Source organism: Charadrius vociferus, unplaced genomic scaffold, assembly GCF_000708025.1.
Source record: "Charadrius vociferus isolate BGI_N301 unplaced genomic scaffold, ASM70802v2 scaffold134, whole genome shotgun sequence".
NCBI lineage: Eukaryota > Metazoa > Chordata > Aves > Charadriiformes > Charadriidae > Charadrius > Charadrius vociferus.
In genome coordinates, this window is record NW_009648333.1 from 3,539,417 (window position 1) to 3,555,890 (window position 16,474).

At 37.4% G+C, this 16,474-nt stretch overlaps 1 protein-coding gene across 1 annotated transcript in view; it reads right to left on the reverse strand.

Annotated features, from left to right (window-relative positions):
- CORIN (corin, serine peptidase) overlaps positions 1-15,225 on the reverse strand; it is a 152,148-nt gene extending 136,923 nt beyond the window's left edge. Inside the window, exons 1-2 of the mRNA XM_009885012.1 lie at positions 15,142-15,225; positions 13,640-13,784 (exon numbers count right to left, since the gene is read on the reverse strand). Coding sequence (XP_009883314.1) covers positions 13,640-13,784; positions 15,142-15,225 — 229 coding nt within the window. The remainder of the gene's footprint in view (positions 1-13,639; positions 13,785-15,141) is intronic.
- Positions 15,226-16,474: the final 1,249 nt, after the last annotated feature.

Genomic DNA, 16,474 nt, shown 5'->3' on the forward strand with positions numbered 1-16,474 from the left:
AACATCCACATGAATATAGATAAGCAAAACACTTGACATTGGAATTCAAAACTGAAAGGTTATTGATTAGTAACATACCAGCTCCTGATGTATCTGATAGGGGGAGAAAAACCTCACTTGAAATATCTTGGTTTGGGAGGGGGTTTCTTTAGCTGTTATGTTTTTTAAAGAAACCTATGCTATTTCAAATTTGTCTTTGAAACTCTTTTGTCCTTTTCTCTTTACACAGAAGAAACCACCTCACAGTAGAATCCCAAGTGACTTTATATATAATATCAACACCCAAACATTTGAAAGTTTAGAAATCCAGACCTAAGGTTGTCCTGAGCCACTGTAGTACTGTCCCTGCATCAACATCCTAGTAGGGAAATATATCATCTCCCATACACACACATATTGTATCCACTCCAAAAAAGTTCATTCCAACATGATAAGGAAAGGGAAAAAAAGTTTTACACTGGTTTCATCTATATTTCCTGGAATTCCAGGTATCTCAAATATGATGATTAGGCAGATGAATACAAACACAAACACAGAATCTTACACAGTATAGATATACTGTATCTACCTAGTTACTAAGACTGTAATGCAAGGACACCATCTCTAAAATAGGAACAGTTAGACCCCCACAACACATCAAAGACAACCTAGATAAGAAAACCAGGTTGTATATTGCCCTACAGTTTTGCTCAACATTAATCAGCAGGCCACTAACTTTGAAGTGTCCTTTGCTACAGCAACTACTGAAAATCCGGTAGGTTTGAAGTATCTGCAGTGTGGCACACTATGCTTTTACGCTATTCCTTGGTGTGGTAATAATTAACCAAGTTACCAAAATAGGTAAATAAATGAATCACTAATAGGATACAAGTGTGCATTTATATACATTTGTTCTGAATTTCGGGTGCAGAGGGAGAAAATAAGAGATAAATCTGTTTAAGAAAATTAATTTAGCAAACAGAACTTCCAGAAAGCCTGCACCATTCAAATGGCCTGTGGAGTCACTACAGTCTAGGGGACAGAAGAAAATATTGACAAATCATTGATACCCAGTAAGTTATTATTTTTGAAAGCTAATTTATGAGTGAGAAAATAAGCTAATACTGATATGTCCTCAAAAGGAATTTCTTCTGTGTACCAGGTTTTAAAAAAAGGAAAGGTCTTATTCAAAGGTTTTCCCTACTTTTACTTTACTCCAGAAAGAACAAGAAAAAGACATAAACAGAGCTGTTTCCCAACTTTTTTCTGACTGTTTGATGATGGGGGGGGGGACGAGACGACGACGACGACACAAACTCCTGAAGTGAGAATGCTTAAAAAAAAACCCAGCAGAGCAAAATATTCCAGATAACTAATTATCAGGTCTTACAACTGAACCGAGTACAGAATCCAGAAGAGACACACTGACCTGCTCCTCAAAATAACATGTAATCCAGTGGCCTTTCAGAAGTGATCACCACTTCAGACATCATCTCTTAATTTTCATTTTTTAGAAATTTAAAAACCACATTTAATAGAGTGTGCCACTTTCAGATCACTATCTCCTTTTATCTATTTCAGATCTCTCTGTGACCTGGAATAAGTTTCGCCTATAGACATTTTGATTATAGTCTTCCTAAAAGTCACTGGAACTTTATTGCCGCATAGAGAAACTGCTTCAAATTAGAGAAAAAAATTATCCATTAACATTGAAAAAGTTGTAATTTTAATTACCTCCCCAAGATCAGGAAGGTACTTGCCACATACAAAATTTTAAAGAAACATAGAAAATTCAATCTAGAAACTGAATAGAGTCTGCAATAACTCATTTTCAGCCTTTGTAAGCATGCATGATTATCACCAGTTGAAGAACGTATTATAAGTATTCATACCTGAAAGAATTTCCTGCATCTTTCTCAATGGGGTCAGTCAAATGTTCTGATAAGAAACCAGTTGCTTGCAACATGGAATGTGCATGACAAAGTAAATTATCAAAAGGAGCACATTCCTCAGAACTCATGGGAACACATTGGGAAGAATGCCAACAGTATGTTTTATACTTTTTGAGTCAGAATTATGGAGCCAAATAGAATGTACACTTACTTTTTTTCTGATCCATTTTTTGTGAAGCAGATGGACGGGTAGAACTTAATACTGGCAGAGTGGTCATCCTCTCTGTGTTGTTAAAGGATGCATCTGTAGACCACAAAGTCATCTCCTCTGCAGTGGCAAATAGCTGAGTGCTGTCTTCAGAGCCCTCTGCCAAAGCAGCATCATATGTAGGATGAGGATTGAGCACTGTGGCTTGAGTTGCAAGAGCAAATGAATTTTCCTGGAAAGTCTCTCTAAATATATTTGAGTTCTTGTTCATTTGGTCAATCTGGGATAAAGACGTGGTGGTCCAGGAAGAGGGCCGTGTGCTGAGATCCACTGTGGGATCAGTCTTGGAACTGTTTTCAACCATGTTTGGCAAAAGAACATCAGCTGTTTCAATATCTCCGTTAACTGTGAGGACCTCACTTCCATTTGAATAAAAGCATGTTTTTTCTAACACTCCTGGAAGAAAGGAAAAAAAGGACAAAAATTACCATCATCTGGAAGGCCAAGTGTCACCAATTTGTTTTGGAAGGTTAATAAATGGAGGTTGGTACATTTCTAAGGTCCTTTCCAATCCAAACTATTCTATGATTCTAAATATAATACCACAGATTTGAAAAGTAGTATTTATTTCATATTTAAAATTAAAGATGACTAAAGTTAAGAATTCCATGTAGCAACAAAATAACAGTAGCACATTGAAACAAAAGCTATGACTACTGTAGGATAAATAAAGAGACATATAAATAGAGAAACAAATAAACGCTTCCATGAACTACAAGTGTTTTAATCTTACTTGCAATAGGTCACTGAACTCCTACATGTTTATAACTATAGAGTGTAATTTTGAGGAGCTCCAACATGCATTCATTCTATCATAGTCTTAACAAGATTGGCAATGCTATTTTTTTTTCTCTTTTTAAATTGTATCATCTCTTGTTTTCATAATACCACCACCTTTGGACAGCTAATTCTGAAGCTTCAAGGGCACCAATACATTTTTAATATATTTTATATTCACTAACATTTTAAATTGAAAGAGATATTGTTTTCTCTATATAGAATTATGCAATTTAACTACCACCGCTAAATATAGGTCCATGAGTTCTTTGTCATTCTTCTGACACTGGGTTTTAAATATATAGTTGTATCCAAAATTTTAGGCACTTTTTTTTTTTGTGCATTTATTCTATCACAGACTTTGCTTAATTTTATGTGTTGAACAGTTGCAAGTAATTATAGTTCACAAGTCAAATCAGCTGTGTAACACTAAGGAGATGCATCCCATAAGCATCAGGGAATTCAAACTAAATAGTAAGAGAATCTATTTTTAACCTGTGACTATAACTGAAATATTTAATTAATCCAAATAATAAAGGAGGCATCTCAAACATATATAGGACATATAACTTAGTTATCTATAATAAAAACTACAAATAATAACTAACTTTTTTAACCAAATATATTAGAGTCATATTGAATGCTAGAACAGAAGCACCACTCTGTATCACAATATAAGAAACTTTTGGCAAAGAGCAAAAGCATTTTTTGCCACTAGCTACCCATGTAAAAGAGTTTAAGAATCATAATAAACACAGTTCAGCTAATCTTGATTACAAATCTCTTCCAACCTAGACAATTCTATGATTCTATGGTTTATGATTCTAAATAATTAAAAGTAATCCCTCAAAACATAAAATCTCCCAACTGTTTTTAAATATTCTGACAATAATTCATAATTTTAATAGCTTTTCGTGTAGTCTACTCCTAACAGTGATATTTAAGCACTCCTCTCACATTGTTTCAAGACAATAAAGTAAAAACAAGGAAGTGAAGAATATTTGTCCTTTCAACGATGGGACACAAATACAACAGCCTTTCCTTAGCCAAAATCCAAAGAGAAGGCCAAAACCATGGCTTCCTCCAGCTGGACTCCATATGGAAAGAAGAGTGTTTTCTGCTTATCCTTTCAGCTCCTTTTATTCTCTTTCACCCTTACTGCTAGCTACAGGCCCTCAAGCCAAAAAATGGTCACACCCGAAGCACATTAGCAAGAAATCATCTCCTGTTCTTCTCCACAAACCCTCTGAACTGAGGGCAAATCACACAGATTTTTCCTTCCATTCTGATGTGTAAATCGCTTTTTCCTAGACTTTCATATTGACATGATCCTTCATTAGCTGTTTGGTACACATGACTCTTGAGTCCACACAACACCCACCACCACCTCTGCTGAACTTTGTTTTCAGTTTGGTTATTTTGTTTACCAAAATGGTTGCTTGCGTGATCACCTTTCAGCCAGGCATCGTTCACCTGCCACCACTCCAGGCTCTCTCCCTAGCCAAACTCACGGCTCTGCCAGCTCCAGGCACCACACACAGCCTGTACCTACTCAAGTATCCTGAGCCCCTTCCCAATGCCATTGGGATTCCTCTTCTCATCCCTTTGTGCCCTTTGCATCTAGACTAAATCAGTTCACTGGTCTGAAATTCAAGGACTGGGCAGGAGGAAATCTTTATTAAGCACAGCTGCAAACAACTAACAATGCCAGAAGAACCCAACTTCCAGTTACAATCTGAAGTGGCTTTGGGTTGGAAAGCTTTATAGGTAAGAATGCAACCAGCATTTTATTTTTAATTGGTTTCATCATAGCAAATGTCACCAGAAAGAAAAGCTTGTAAGATTCTTGAAATATAATGGGGTTCAATGAAACAGTTACCATTTGAGATTTACCATATCCTCATTTATCCAGCCTGGGTTGTTTTGGCTCCATTGTCACTAACTGTAAGTAAATCTTTGTGTCTAACTTCTACTGGAAGAGCCCAGGGGAACTTTATATCTATGCATGTTAAGGTTTCTGTTTTTCCACCAGCAAATGTTCATAATTCATTGGGATTTGGAGGAATTTACTGCGTGTATTTTACAGAAGCAACTAAAAATCTCCCACCTGCAAATTATTTCATCAGCAATTTTTTTTTTTTTGCTTGAGTCCTCTGGTCAGGCCAAACAGAAAAAAATGAATGTGCTCTGCTTTCAGAAATAGGGACCAGTAGTAATACATTTTGCTAAAATCTAAAGAATTGTTACTGATCGTGCTCAGAAATTGTCTTTGTTCATATGTAGCTTTACTTGGATGCTTTGAATCTCTATGATTCAGAAGCCTACTTTGTTGCAAGTTTCAAACTTCAGTAGTTTTTCCTGTAGTTTTCAAAAAGTTACAATGAGCTTTTTTCCTCCTTTGGAAAAGTACATTTTTTTTTTTCTACAACTCAAGAATAGCTGAGGGAATTTTTTCACATCCTCTCTCCTCCTCCCTAGGCTCCTCTCTTCTCCTCCACTCAACATAAAAATAGAAAAAGCCTGGAAAACATTGGTCCCAAAAAGTTATGAATAACAATTTAAAATTAAAGTAAAAATGATTAGGTATTTATTTATCACTCAGCAGAATAGCAGGCAATACATTACAAGACAGGTAAACTCTTAAAAAAAAGTTTTAAAAAAACTTTTGGTTTAATACAGTGGACCAATAAATACCATTAAGGAAAATATTGAAGTTACCCACTGGATTCTATCCTTTCCCCACTCATCCCCATTTCGTTCTTTTTCTGGAAGTACAAATAATAGCTATGTCTGTCACTACCCATAAGATCATTTACTTCTTTCACTGAGATCCCCAAATGTTTGTTTGCTTCTTCAACCCATCTTTCCAACAATAGCGTTTTTTCTTCTATTTTCACAGTTTCCAAGTGATAACAACTCCCCTTCTCGACAGGTCTACCACACAAGGAACCTCTTCTACACAAAAGACCTTAGCAGTTGTATCATCTCAGCTGACAATGAGTAGTGTTAAAATTCTTTTTAACAGTTTTTTTTTTTTCCCGACAAAATAACATGAGCCTGGGCTCTGGTGCACATGCACTTCAGGGAAGTAAGTAGACCTCTGTTTGGTATTCCCCACTGGCTAGCTCTAGATGGCAACACTGTTTCCACTTGGTACCTGAGAGTTTTGGATCACCTTACTGAGACACCTTGTTCCCCCCGTACATTTTCCTCCTTTCCTCTGATCTTCCCAATGGATGACAGGGAATTCAAGCACTTAATTCCAGACTATAGAGTCCACTGTCTGAGTTAGGCTCCCATTTGCTTTGATTCTCATAATTTTCCTCCTCTAAAAATACTACTGCATATCTTCAATCTTAAATTAAGCTTACTGGAGATTTTTATAGCATCAAAATCCCTGAAGGAACGATTTAAATTTTAAGATACCTATGAAAACAATGGGATGCTTTAAAACAATCAATTCTTTTTAAATCACTTGAGTAATGAGAACTGAGTTATTGTCAATGTCTGCTAGCAGCCATACAACACATATAGAGTATGCATTTTATTCATGTGTACCACACACTATATCCAACTATTCTTCATATGTGAGTTCATACAGAGCTGTAGACAGTAAATCATAAGCTGGATAGTTAAATAATGAGAAACAGCTGTAACCATTTTGGATTTGTATCTCCAGCTACAGCTGGACATCTGCAGATGACAGAAATATACAGCGTGCTGGCCTTCATTGTGTTTGGTACAAAAAACGAGGAACTGGCACCAAGCTCATTCAGTTCAAAGTGATGGCTTGCCAACAAGTTTTACTGACCATTTTCCAGTTGCTGTTCACTGTTGGGGAATTAATGTTTTATTTGAAGACCTGAAATGGACAATTATGAGATCTAAGAAATAGTCACACTGTTCAAGCTTTTAAATTGAGACTTTGGCCTTTGGCAATGTATACTGTGGGTGATTTCTTGCAGTTCACAGCAGGAAATCTCAAAAAAAACAAGTTTGTTGAAAAAGATAATGAAACAGCAAAGCAGCCTACCAAAGTAGGTGTAATGGATGAGGCAGTTAGTTACACAGGGAATAAAACACTGATTCACTACTATAACTAGCCAGCATGTACCCACTGGGATTTCTTCTGCAGAGTCTGTCCCTGCGACTCTGCACTCTGACGAAATGGGCACATTACTGATAATATGGAGGTCCCATAGCATACCAAACCATTGCACCTCAGTTGAGCTGCCGTAAGAGACTTGACCCTGCTCCTCCTGTGAAGTAAAGACGCTACCTTAAACTGCTTACTAGCTGCCCAAGAGGCCAAAAAGGGCCGCAACTTAACAGGTGGCCTATGCAAATAATGGATCAGTTTCCAGATAAAATGGAACTCAAAGCAGATTTTTGTGGAAGGCATCTTCTAAAGAAGCTGCAGAACAAAACTAGGCTCCTAGGGTCCTGTGTAGAAAGGAGAGATTTCTGTGCAGAAAGCAGAGATTTTTCCCTTTTATCAACTTCTGGCTTTCAGGCAACAAAGTCTCAGCAAAAACATCAGGATTGCACTAAAGGGCTGGAGAGGAAGACAGTAGCTACCTTACATATTAAAAGCTGTTGTTACCTTAAAGTCCGCAGTTACAGTCATAACACTGTGGTCTAATAAAAAATCTTATCTTTTTTTTTTTCCTATCTCTTGAGCAAGTAAGTAGAAATTTGTATTTATAAAGCTTTTCTTAACCTAAGAAATTAAATTTAACATATACATAATGGCTCTATTGCAATTCAGAAACCAATCCTGAACTCTGTGCATGTGTTAAATACTCACTTAGCATTGGCTAATGAATAAAGCTCCATGGGCTCCTTGAGAATCAATTATGCCACACCAGAATCCATGCTTCAGTCACTGACCTTCTGTCTATCTGTGTTGGGTGGACTGCCAGACTTTCATTATTATTCTCTAGATCACAAGAACAATTCCCCACTGACTTCAGTGATGTCTAACAGCAGACATTCTGACCTGGAGCTGTATTCACAGCATCTTTTTTTTTTTTTTCCAATGTTCCAGGTGTATCAGTAAAGGAGGCTTGCTAGACTAAATTAGTTCTTACAGACGGATAAAATACAGGCTGCTCTGGGATACACTCCTTTGGACATTCCCCATAATATAGCTGTGTTGGCAAGATCAAATTAAAGAACTGGCAGATCATGTAGCTGATGATTACCATCTTTCATCAGAAAATATCTCAGGACCAAATGATTGATTTATATGTGAGTGTCAAACTCCTAACTTTAGAAACCTGTCTTAGAGCAAATATTGCCATTGATTGACAATGTAATTGTTTATATTTCATGTTGCTTTCATATTTATAACTTTTGGATCTCCATGCTGCTAGTCACTTTAGATTTTGAGGATGTGTCATATGCCTTGAGGCTCAGCATCACTTCGAAAACTACCAGCATTTCCAAATAATTCAGAGACCAAGATCCTTTTACTCTAGACTATAACTCCCTACAACCTTAACTTCCCCTGTGTGTCAAAAAGTTCCCTATGGGCCAGTACAGTTGGGTTCCCAAATTGATACAGGAGCCTTGACATATGCATGTTACCTTATAAATGTGGAGGATCCAACAGCCACAAAGCTAAGCCTAGCAGTTTTACTATAATGTAATTTTCCTGATGTTTATTCTGTGAAGGTGACAGCTCCTTCTGTGTTCTCAGAAGGGAAAGGCAAAGGAGACTACAGGTCTCACAGCTAACATAACAGTAATGATCATTGTTCAACCAGCAACACACAAGAACATTGACAGCATCTCTTAGGGGGACAGAATCTTGCTACAGATTTCCTAAACAACAGAATGATTTCAGAACTGCCCAGGCTGTTTCATACTTATACAAGGATAATAAAAATGCAGCTATTAGAATGAGCTTTGTTTTTAAGGAGAGTAAGATGAAAATGCTAAAAACAACCCATCACACTTAAAACTTGTAATAATTCTCACTGAGAACCGAAATTAATCTCATAACACACGTCAGAGCCAAAATATAAACACTGCATGCTGATAATGGAAGGACGCTGAGAGAACCAAAACCTCAATTATTTGCATATACATAGTCAACGGTGCATCTTAGAAACTTTAATTCTAATCCTTATTCCCACCAGTGTCAATGAACTAAGAGAGTTATAAAATGCAAAATGCATGAATGCCTAATATTGTGCATAGATAAGAGAGTATGCTGCTTGCCTGAAAGGCAGGCTTATTTGATGTGGTCCTGCAGTGTGATCACATGCCCCAAAATTACATCTGTACTGTAAAAGTCTGACATACACGAATCCATTCTTTATGTGTGTCACAAAACTTGTTCTGAGTTCTACAGAAAACAATAGACAAAGCATTAGTTGTGTATGGCTGTTAGCGGGAGGTGGTAGAAGACCACTTTAGTATGAGCTGAGGATACTGGTGTGAAGGAATGGGACATCCACCATAGAATGCATTTATCATTATAAAATGAATATAATTGATTTTCCGGTATGGAACTGTAAGTATAAAGCATTTTGTTTTCCCACATAAACAACTGCAATGGTAATCACAGAATCACAGAATGGTTAGGGTTGGAAGGGACCTCTGGAGATCATCTAGTCCAACCCCCCCGCCAGAGCAGGGTCACCTACAACAGGTTGCACAGGACAGCGCCCAGGCAGGGTTTGAATGTCTCCAGAGTGGGAGACCCCACAACCTCTCTGGGCAGCCTGTGCCAGTGCTCCACTACCCTCAAGGTAAAGAAGTTCCTCCTCATGTTAAGATGGAACTTCCTATGTTCAAGCTTGTGCCCATTACCCCTAGTCCTCTCACTGGGCACCACTGAAAAAAGACTGCTCCCATCCTCCTGGCATCCTCCCTTTAAGTATTTGTAAGTATTAATAAGATCCCCCCTCAATCTCCTTTTCTCTAGACTAAAGAGACCCAAGTCCCTAAGCCTTTCCTCATATGAGAGATGTTCCAATCCCCTAATCATCTTTGTAGCCCTAAAAGCAATTATAAGCAATAAGCAATTATATACAATAAAAAAAAAATTAAGTATAATGCTCACCAGCTGTGAATGACTATTTAAAAACAATGTTTCAAGTGGTTTAGAACATTTCCTCTTTGCAAAGAGAAGAATGAAAATGCCAGAGGTTTTTCATTCTTACAAATGTGCTAATTCTCACCTTCGTAATGTTTGCATACTACTTATTACTTAAGGATTTTTTTTTTCAGTGTAAGCAAAATGGTGCACAGACTACAGATTCCAACACAAGTTGAAGGTGATCTTACATCTGTCCATTTTAAAGAAAGATTATCTATTCAAACCGTGGATTCAGTTACTGTTTGTTTTTCTGGAAAGTGATGAAATTTACTATAATACACGAACTATAATTCCCAGAAGAATATTATGGACCAGTATTATTAGAAGGCTCTTGAGGTCTAAAGGGGTCAGATGAAATTGTAATATATCATTAATTTTAGCCATGTATAATCTAGCCTTTTCTCGCCCCTTCAAATTTATATTGCTGAGTTAGGTCTTTGTGGTCAAGGTCTTGCAAGTTAGGTCTTCAACAGTCCAAAGCAAGCACCATTGCTAAGCCCTCCTGTCCTCTTAATGTAACACAGGCAATCAACAAATTATTATGGTCATGGTCTAAAGGCTAGACTTCTTTCATAGCAGCTGGTACTGCCTCTACTTCCATGAGTGAAACAACATTCATTCATTACAGTTTTCTTCTATAGGTTGACAAGCATGGTATACTCCTGGTGAGAGACAGAAGAGTATGCAGAGCCAGAGTGTAAGTACTTAGGAGAAGTCAAAGCTAAACAACTCAGCTTGATAGTTTTTTCTATGGACCATAAAAGACCGTATTTAGTAAAAAATAATGTGCATCTCTACTGATAATTTGCTTTGTCCTTTCTTTGTACATAGTTCTAACTTTTTCAAGGGTTTTGCATTGTGAATACTTTGACGGTAAATAATTTTTGAAAAGTTGATTAATGAAATATTCTGAAAACAGGACCCCATGACACACCTGAAGTAGGACATTCTCTATTACTACAATATAAGGGCACCTACAAGAAAGCTGGAAAGGGACTTTTTACAAGGGCATGTAGTGATAGAACAAGGGGTAATGGCTTCAGACTGGAAGAGGGGAGATTTAGATTAGATATTAGAAAGAAATTCTTCACTCTGAAGGTGGTGAGGCACTGGAACAGGTTGCCCAGAGAGGTTGTTGAGGCCCCATCCCTGGAGGTGTTCAAGGCCAGGCTGGACGGGGCTTTGAGCAACCTGGTCTAGTGGGAGGTGTCCCTGCCCATAGCAGGGGTGTTGGAACTAGCTGATCTTTAAGGTCCCTTCCAACCTACACCGTTCTATCATTCTGAGTTAATAACTGTACTGCTCTACCTGTCTCCTTCCATCCATACCAACTTTTCAGTTTCTTCAACATCAGAGCTTGCAATGATATGCAGGCAACAAAACAGATGTAAGGAAAGTGAATTGGAAAGTTCTAAGGTGCATGTACACCTTTTCATGTGTATATGCCTCATTTAATTAAAAAATATTACAGAAGGAAAAGAGTATTTACCTACAACTTTACAATAGGAAATGAAATATTTTCTTGCAAAATATAAAAGGCCTAAATTTCTGATAAGTTCATTACCAAAGTCAAATCAAAAAAGTTCATAAGGTTCTAAATGATATACTGGAGCTCACTATTTATGTTTTAAGCACCAGTGAAAGATACTAGAATGACAACCACAGAATTCAACTCCTCCATTTCGTGGAAAAATAAGAACAGAATTTCCTATATATCAGATAATTTGTGTTAGCCAGTCAGGACTTTCAACTCATTTCTTACATTGTAAGTCATCATACCAATATTAGACTGTAACAGAATTCAGTCATTATTAATCTGAAATGAATATGAGCTACTATTCTGGAAATAGTGTATTCTCAATAAATAGAGCAGATTATATTATAGTACACACACTTTAAAGACGCTCACAGAATTTGTTCATTTAATTCCAGTCATTAGATATATTTGTTTTTAGGCTATCAATGCACATAAAATGAAAGCTGCTAACTAAGAGAAGAATACCAAATTGTAATCATGCTAATTCAAAAGATGCTGAAGGGAGCTTTGCCAGTTTTTGACTCGGGTAATAACACCAAGCTTATCCTTCACCCTATAGTAATTACATTGACTTAAGAGCAGATAGTCCTGATTTTTGCTACGTAAGCTGGATCAGAATAGGCCCCATTTCCCCAGAGGATTTCATACATTTTAATGAGTGTTATGTCGATTGATGCCTCAGAGGAGGAGATTGAGTAGAGCTGACGTAAATACACCTGCTTTTTTATCTGCTTTCTCACCAAAGACCAAAAATCTAGGGCAGAGGATATGAAGGATACAAATGGAATGCTAAACATAAGGAAAGTAAATTGAATGGCATCGTATTTCCTAATTGCTCAACTTACTTGATCTTAATCCACTTCTGATTGTTCTTAGTTTAAAGATACATCCCAAGACTTACTTGTCAATCTTAACATTCACTAGCTTTGGGTTTTTTTACTTCCCTAACTTAAGTTAAATGAAAAGAACAGGCCTACAATGTCTTGTTGCAAATCTTTTACAGACTGAATTGAGAAAACAGATTTAAGTTGTCTTGATTTTGACAGCACTGAAGGTGCTATTGAGACATGTTTAGTATCTTCCTGTGCTTGCTGTTTGATTGTATGATGTGTATTGAAAGTGGTGGCTTAAAATAGGAAAATAGATTAATGTCTATACACACCACACATTACCCCACTTTTTACAGATGTGCTTGTGAATTACTTAAGGAAGCTCAACTAAAAAATATTCTCATTAGCAAAAAAAAAGAAGTAAGAATCCCAGAAACTCTCAGCACTCAAAGCAGAACAGATTACTTTTTTTACTTTTTTTTTTCCTGAAAAAGTAATGCTTTAACCTAGCATTACTGTCTTTCTCATGTTGTACTTGAAGCAATTTAATGATATGTCAGTTTCTCTAAAGGTAACAAAGGGAAGGCTTTTTAATTTATTTTTTTTTTAGTAAATTATTACCTTTTAGTTCTGTAACAGACACAGAGTTAGCTAACAGACTAAGCCATTATGAAATCTAATATACCTGGAACAAGTTTCTGCAAAATATACTTGGGGTTCTGCACTGATACATATTTCATATTTAAAAGAAATGAACATATTTTTCCTTAGTTAAACAGTAATATTTTGTAGGCTGTTCAGAAAGATTTGTGGCTATTTATAAATTAACTTTCACCTGAAAATAAAAATCAGATTTGCACATCAATTTCTGACATAAAGTGATAAATATTCCATTCCAGTGACAGTGATGTCAATTCTAACATAAATATCTTTTTGTACTTGTAAAATGACTGCTGAAAACCATCTACATACTACATGCTCAGGGTAGCGTGCTCCTCAAAAATCTCCTTTGAGAAATTCAGAAACTGTTTCCTCTTTTGTACCTTAAATACATTTTAAATATATAAATATATATAGCATATTTATTTCTCTGCAACAAACATTATTAAGTCACAAGGTAGATTAGTTTGTTACACAGATGTGCTAAGATATATATTTTAATGTCCACAATTACATTAGCACTTGAGAATGCAGTCTCAGTTTTAGTCTCATGAATTAAAAATGTGTCAATTTACCCCATGCACTCACCTACAAAGGTAAGCAGGATCACCAACAAAAGGATAAGGGCACAGATGCACGGAATCAGTATTAGGAGCAAAAGTCGAAGGAACTTGGCAGAAGCCAGTTTCTGAGAGCAACCATCCCCCATATTATCCTCATCTGTTCCTAAGACCTGAAAAACAAAAGATCACAGTTTTATCATTCTGGCGTCAATTAGTAACACCTATGTTTTCAACAGCAGTCCTCCCCATTATACAGAACAGCCATATGATTTAAATATATGCTATAAATGGCTTTTAGATTCTTAATGAAAAGCTGTATGTAAACTTTCTTTTTGGTGGACAGCTTAGTGCAATCCATATAACGTAGTTTAGTTCACCCAACATCCACAGACTTACAGCTTCATTGAAACTTCTAAACGTTTCTAATTAACTAGAAGTTGGATAGACATTTCATTTTAAAAAATGTAAAATACATAACAAATTTAAGCAATAAGGCTAAATACAGCTTCTTTTATAATTAAAAATAATCCATTACTAATTATTCAGGACCTTCATGTTCTTTTATTAAGGAATCAAGCAACTATTACAATCTGTTTTAAGTGACAATAGAAATGATAAGGACCGTTCCACTTATTATGCACAATAATGCTGTCTCATTTTTTAAGTCCCTTACAAAATTATAACCTATCACAGTATTCTGTAGAGTTCGCAACTAGTATTTTCTGTTCTATAAATGGAATATAGAGAAAAAATATTTTCTGAATTCAATTGAGCTGCACAAATTACCAATATTCAAACCTTTGCAAAAGCCTAAACGTATTTAATATATATGTTTAAACATAACTCCATTAAGACTATGATCTCATACTGGAAAAATGTCATACTTTTTAAACAGGAACAAAAACAAAATTCCAAATGAATATTTATAGCAAGATTAAAACTGTTATGAAGTTAATATATCTTTCTCCAAACTTAACTAAAAATAATTACAATTTTCGCTATGATAAGGTGAAATTGGATAATATAATTATTAATTCCAAACAATGTCTTCTCAAAGAATGACTAATAGTTTATCCTCTTTGTCAGGAAGATCAATCACATTGAAACTGGTCATGACAGGACACAAGAGTGTAAATACATCCAATACCATGACAGCCTCTCCCCAAAGAACCTCAAGAGACTCAGGTCTACAATGTATATATTATTAGTCTTGTAAATGCCAGTCTCTGTGGGTTATCCCTTTGGCTGGCTCTGCTGTAAGTATCTTTCTGTGAGGAACAGGTCACTAGACTGACCGGTAACCTCTGCTGCCTCCTTGAGGCCTGGATGAAAGATGTGAAGAGAAAGCTTCCTCCCCTCATATGGCTCACAGTTTACTATCCATTTTTAATTTTTCATGTAGGGAGTGATGAAGCTGCAACAAGAAGTCCAAGAGCAATCAAGAGAGACTTCAGAGCCTTGGAACAACTGGTTAAGGGATCGGGAGCACTAGTAGTGTTCTCTGTCCTTCCAGCTGCAGGGAACTACGAGGGAAGAAACAGGATGACCCAACAGGCTAATATCTGGCTCCAAGCCTGGTGTCACCAGCAGGACTTTGGGTTTTTTGATCATGGGTCACTTTATACAACACCAGGCCTGCAGGTGACTGACGGGGTACACCTGTCTCAAAGCGGGAAAAGGAACTTTGCACGAGTTGGCAGGGCTCATCGAAAAGGGCTTTAAATTAGATTTGAAGGGGGAAAGGGATAAAATCAGGCTCACTAGAGACAAGCCTGAGGCAGAACATGGATGTGTGGGGGACACCGTGCTAGCGAGGTCCTTCAGTCTGCCATCCCAGTGGAGGAAGGGGATGGAGTGCCATGCAATAGCAAAGACAAAAGGAATATTGATGGGCTAGAAATCATGGAAGTGCCTGGGAATGGTCAGGTAGGAACTTGGGCTTCTCCATCCAAAAAGGTGATGGGATCAATAGCCCAGCTGAAGTGCACCTACACCAATGCACACTGCACAGGCAACAAACAGGAGAAGCTGGAAGCCATTGTGCAGCAGGTAAACTATGACATAGTTGCCATCACAGAAATATGGTGGGATGATGCGCATAACTGGAATGCTGCATTGGATGTCTATAAACTCTTCAGAAGGGATAGGCCAGGAAGGAGAGGCAGATGAGTGGCCCTGTATGTTATGGCGTTTTTTGATTGTCTTGAACTCAATGATGGTGACAATAGGGTCGAGTGTTTATGGGTAAGAATCAGGGAAAAGGCCAACAAGGCAGCTATCACAGTGGAAGTCTCTTATAGATTGCCCAACTAGGATCAAGAGGCAGATGAAATACTCTATAAGCAGCTGGGAGAAGTCTCACAATCACCACCACTTGTTCTCGTGGGGTATTTCAACTTACCAGACTTCTGCTGGGAATACAATACAGCAGAGAGGAAACAGTCTAAGAGGTTCCTGGAGTGTGTGGAAGATAACTTCGTGACACAGCTACTGAGCAAGCCAACTAGGGAAGGTGCCTTGCTAGACCTGTCGTTTGCAAACAGAGAAAGACTTGTGGGTGATGAGACGATTGGAGGCTGCCTTGGGCATAGTGATCATGGAATGACAGAGTTTTCAATTCTTGGAGAAGTAAGGAGGGGGTGTAGTAGAATGGACTTCCAGAGAGCGGACTTTGACCTGTTTAGGAGACTGGTTGACAGGGTCCCTTGGGAGGCGGTCCTGAAGGCCAAAGGAGTCCAGGAAGGCTGTACATTCTTCAAGAAGGAAATCTTTAAGGCACAGGAGCTGGCCATCCAGCTGTAAGATGAGCCAGCAAGCAAGAAAACTGGCCTCACTAAACCAAGAGCTCTGGCTGGAACTC